The sequence below is a fragment of the Pundamilia nyererei genome, unplaced genomic scaffold, assembly GCF_000239375.1.
Source record: "Pundamilia nyererei isolate P.nyererei 1_Seehausen unplaced genomic scaffold, PunNye1.0 scaffold00026, whole genome shotgun sequence".
NCBI classification, from domain to species: domain Eukaryota; kingdom Metazoa; phylum Chordata; class Actinopteri; order Cichliformes; family Cichlidae; genus Pundamilia; species Pundamilia nyererei.
The window spans coordinates 5,024,917-5,030,120 of record NW_005187427.1 but is presented as its reverse complement, the minus strand read 5'-3'; the positions used below and the strand labels follow the sequence as shown (position 1 = coordinate 5,030,120).

Below are 5,204 nucleotides of genomic sequence, written 5' to 3'. Positions count from 1 at the left end.
TAACAAAACAAAACTGCAAACATGAACACAATTTCTTTTTCTCACTCTTAACTAACCGAAGCCTTTCATTGAACTACCAAATAAACACATTGGCGCTCTCATTCTGGTCAGACACGTGGCAACACTTCTGCTATAATTTTGTTTGTATTTAACAAAATAAAAATGCAGACATAAATGTACACGTTAGTTTTTGACTGTAGTGAAAATTGTTTTCTTTAGAAATAAGTCTCTCACTACTGAACTAACACTGCGAATCCCTCAACAGGTTTGTGCTCTCTGCTCATATTGCATTCATATTAATTTTTTTTTCTTTTTAAGAACTTATTTTAACATTGCACTCAACAACAAACAAACTCTCGTAACAAAAAAAGTAACTTCAAGTACCAAACTGCATTATATTTCGTCACGTCGATATATGGGCTGCAAGTACGGGTGACGTGTGCCACAAGTGGCCCCCGGGCCACATGTTTGAGGTCCCCGTATTATACTGTATTCCATTATCAGACTATTTGTAAACAAAAAACATGAAATAAGTCTTTATGAGGGCACACACTACTGTTGGCTATACTATTATTGTAGCACAAAGTACCTTGAGGTACCTGCATAAATAAATACAACTGAACTGAATTGAATATTTCTCTCTCCCTTGACCCACTCTTTATGCAATAATATACACAACTCCTTAGTATCTTATAAATGAAGACATAAACACAAATTGTAATCAGACTCTTTATTTAGATGTTTGAAAATAAAGAGCCACTGCCATCAGATGCAACGAAGAAATGTCTGCTCTCACATGCTTGTGAGTAAATTTAATGTACATTTTAATGGTACATGCTCACACATTAAACAGACAAGCAAAAACCAAATATAAAAAGAAGTATTTAAAAACAGCAAGTAAGACAATAATCCAAATCACTATCAATATTGAACCAGTTTAATAAATCATAGATTTAAACTTGTGGCTGCTCAGTCAGATTTTACAGAAAGTTTAAATACACAAACTTTACTACTCATCCAAATCACACATTTAAGCTTCAAAGAGCTTTTACTCTTTCTAATTAACTGCTTTTTCTTTTTACAAGACCCTGATTTACACAGAGGGAGGTTGGGAGTACTTAACATCATAGCTAGTCTCCTTTTTGAGTGGCCAGGAGCTGCAAAGGAGACTTCCACCCAGTATCAGCAGCCCTACAGACACCCACCCGATGTGGAGCGCAGCTCCCATTCTGTATTCTTCATTGTAGGATTCATGAGCTATGGTGATTGTGGTCCAGCAGACTGGTATGAGCACCAAGACACCTGCAATGATGAAGGCAATTCCAGAAACAAAGGCCTCTTTAGTCTTTTGCCTTTCATCCTGATCATTGGTGGTGCAGTTGCCCCCTACCACACCAAGCATGATACCAAAAACATTGATGATGATGGCCATGATGGTGAGCACTCTGGCAGCCTTCAGTTCTTGAGGTACATCCAGAGAAATATAAGCTTCACATGCTGTCCCGTAGTAATAGTCCTGACTCTCACAGTACTTCCACAAACCCAGCCCATTATTCTGAGCAAATTTCCAAGTGGAGCCGATGCAGATGGCCATGCATCCAAGAGAGCCGAAGATGGCAAAGACCAAACCCAGAAGCTGCCTTCCACTAGCCTTCATTATAATGATTTCTTGGCGTATTCTTGAGAGCTGCTGTAGCTTATCTGTGAGCAAAGAGCTGAGTGGGAAGTGGTTTGTAGGTGGTTTTTATAACCAGAGATGTCTGTAGCTTCCTCAATGAGTATTCACATATTTAAAGTTGGCTGATTATTTAGTACTACCCTTTAGCTAAAAAACTGTTTCTAAATGAAACATAGTGTTACAGAGATGCATGTACCAAAAGAGGCACAAAGATATAATTGCTTATTTTATCATCAACACTACTTCAGGGGTACTTTAGTTTCACTGTCAACTTTTCATTTATTAAGAATTGAGGTGATAAAACACAACCAAAATCAAATATTTTTCACTGAAAAGTGTGAAATTTATTCACAGCAGATGCTAAAGTAGAGTTTGAAGGAAGAACAGGTGATTTTCAGAGTGACTTCACTGTCTCTCTGGACTGGCATGTAGGGTGTGTGTGTGTGTGTGTGTGTGTGTGTGTGTGTGTGTGTATGTGTGTGTGTGTGTGTGTGTGTGTGTGTGTGTGTGTGTGTGTGTGTAACGATCTGGAAGCAAATCATGTGTGGCGAGTTAAGGACCCAGGAGCAGGCGACACAGGAAGACAGGAACTTAATGAAAAGTGAAAACATGTGCCAGGAGTAGAAATAACTCAGCAGGAAAAACCACGACTAAACTAAGTAACAGAAAACTAAAACATAACAATACAACAGAAAGAAATCATAAACTTAAAATGCTGGGTCGAATGACCCAGAACCATGAAAGTGTGAATATCAGTCTTCTTTAAAGAGAAAATGAAAACACTAATGGATTCTCACACAAACACTTTCCTCGTGTTTGACAGGTAAACACACTCACATTATAAACATTGTAGACTTCTAAGTATTTATAAAAAGTAACCAATCTAATGTGGTAATATATGCTACTATAGGTATGATTTCCACCGATGTGCGATCTACAGTGATTTCTTTATTTTTGTACAAGTTTTCCCAAGCTTCTCCAATCCTGCTTTAAAACTGGAAATGCCACATTTCCCTGTGGGTAAACTAATAATAACAGTGTTGGTATAATTGAATATATTATAGGATAAGAAAATGTTATAATTTAATTGTTAAATATGAATTAAACATTTCACAACACATTTATTTAGAAAAAGACAAACAGACCATCCAGTGTCTTTTTTTCTATGTTTGCATTCAGAGGTGAAAAAACACCAGCATCTCACACACTGAGGTTATAATTTGGCATGCAAAGGCAAACTACTACATGTTTTTAAAGTGGAAAAAAAATATCTACACAAGAATTTTTGTGTTTCCCCTCACAGCTAGAACAAAATATTAGCATTAAACAAATGTTATCAGTCTTCACATGTGAATGCTGGGTTTGATACTAACATGTTATTTCATTTCATTTAGCACAGAAAATGTGTGCAGAAAGTAGGTTGAACTATTTATAGGACAACTTGGAGATAGCAGCTCAATGTTCTGTGGCAGTGGTTTGCTATTTAATGTCAGTTTAGTTTAGCTTTGCCTAGGAGCACTTTCAAAGTAATAAAGCAAATCAAAACTGACTCTTCTTTCATATGATTTTTAATTTGTGGTTTAATGTATTACAAAATAACTTTCTTTAATGTTGAACTAGACTGCATATGCAACTACATTTATTAACTATGATGAACATGTGTTTCCTGCAGTACATGTAGCCTGTTGCTTGAATGATAAAGCGTAACCACAGACATGTATACAGACACTAATTGCTTGGTTTTTACAACAAATATTTTACACTGTAAATTAGAAATGCAAAAAATGAAGCTCAACAGTGTTGTCTTTATTAAAAATATTTTCCTCTCCTCTTGATCTTCAATGAAAAAAAACCTTAATTCTCATTAGTCTTTTAAATCATGAGAGATCTACATAAACACAAACACATTCTGATTATGTTTATTAAACCTTCACAGAAAAAGATCCATCATGATCAGATAAAAAAAAGTAAATATACACCATCACTTATAAAATTTTACTGGCATGCAATCTTACATAAAGAAGGAAAATAAAAGAAAAATGAGGACACTATTCACACCGTGGATACAAATCAGTGACAGCACTCAACAGTTCAGTGATGAAAGAGTAATCACAGACCTGACCTACACTTAAAACATTGGTTTCCCTGTCAGACTTTTTTGAAATTTGAAATGAAGAAGACTACCTAGAAAACCCCCTGTTTCTATACCTATGATATAACATAAAAAGAGACTAAAAGAAATATTTGTTTTACACAATTACACTGCAAACATTTTTGCCTGTTTTGCTCACATTCCATGCTTTATTTTTTTACTCATTCAAGAAAAATACAGTAAAGCTTTTCTAAAACATTTCTCTTGATCCCTAGAGACTGTATACATTTAAATTTATTTAGTTTATAGAAGTATTTATATATTTTTACACAGAGCTAGGTTTGGAGTATTCAACTTTAAAGCCATTCTCATTACTGCGTGAACAAAAGAAGCAGAGGAGGCTTCCTCCCAGTAACAGCAGCCCTGCAGATGCCCAGCCGATGTAGAGTGAGGCTCCCATCAATGGAGGTCCGTAGTAAGATGTTCTCGCCATGGTGAGAGTTGTGATGGTGCTCCAGCAGATTGGAATGATCACCAGGACACCTGATATGATGAAGATAATTCCAGAAGCTATAGCCACTTTGCTATTTTTCTTCTTATTTGACACCAAGTTGGTGCAGTTGCCCCCGACAACACCAACTATGACTCCAAAGATCCCGACAATGATGGCGAAGACGATGAGCACTCTGGCAGCCTGCAGGTCTTGAGGTAAGGCCAGCAGAGAATCATAAGATTTGCAGTCTGTTGTTGGTCGTGGATAGTAACTATAATCAAAGTTACAGGACTTCCACAAACCCTCTGATTTCCTCCACTCAGGGGATCTCCATGTGGGGAGAGCACAGCTGATGATGCTCCCCAGGACTCCGAAAATGGCCAAGACCAAACCTAGAAGCTGTCTCCTGCCAGGTTTCATGATGAAGTTTTCTTGAGCTCTTCAAAGAGGAAAGACAGTGTGTTCTTGAGAGTTGCAGTAATTTAGAAAAGAGCTGGGCAGGAAGTGGTTTTTATGTGTTTTTCATGATCAGAGGAGCTGACTAGTTTCCAACTCACTAATCATGCTGTTAAAGGAAAAGACAGATTGTTGCCTTTAAGCTGAAAATGTTCTCTGAAGGAAACCCAGACTCTCAGAGAGGCATAAAATGTAAAAAGTATAATTAGAAAAAGGTTGCAAAGGAAATCGCATATATTTGTTAATTAAATCTAAAGAAAATTACAATTGGATTATATTTTTTTAAAATGGTCTGTGGCAATCCTGGTTTAAGTTAATTACATTAAAGTCTTTAATGATTCAGCATTTTGTGACTAAATACAAACAAAATCAAACATTATTGTTTCCTCATAAATAGAGGAATATAAATTCCTTCATTCTCACTGAAATGTGAGATTTACTCATAGCAGATACTAATGTAGAGTTCCGAGGAAGAAGATGTGACT

General features: G+C 36.4%; 2 protein-coding genes across 2 annotated transcripts; both read right to left on the bottom strand.

The window, feature by feature from the left end:
- Nucleotides 1-1,093: 1,093 nt before the first annotated feature.
- On the bottom strand, nt 1,094-1,657 carry LOC106456147 (claudin-4-like). The gene has a single exon (XM_013909478.1). The coding sequence runs from the start codon at nt 1,655-1,657 to the stop codon at nt 1,094-1,096; it is 564 nt and encodes a 187-aa protein (XP_013764932.1).
- Nucleotides 1,658-4,026: 2,369 nt separating this feature from the next.
- LOC102207939 (claudin-4-like) lies at nt 4,027-4,709 on the bottom strand. The gene has a single exon (XM_013909488.1). It carries the CDS (start codon nt 4,681-4,683, stop codon nt 4,096-4,098), a length of 588 nt encoding a protein of 195 aa, XP_013764942.1. The 5' UTR covers nt 4,684-4,709; the 3' UTR covers nt 4,027-4,095.
- Between the last annotated feature and the right edge of the window lie 495 nt (nt 4,710-5,204).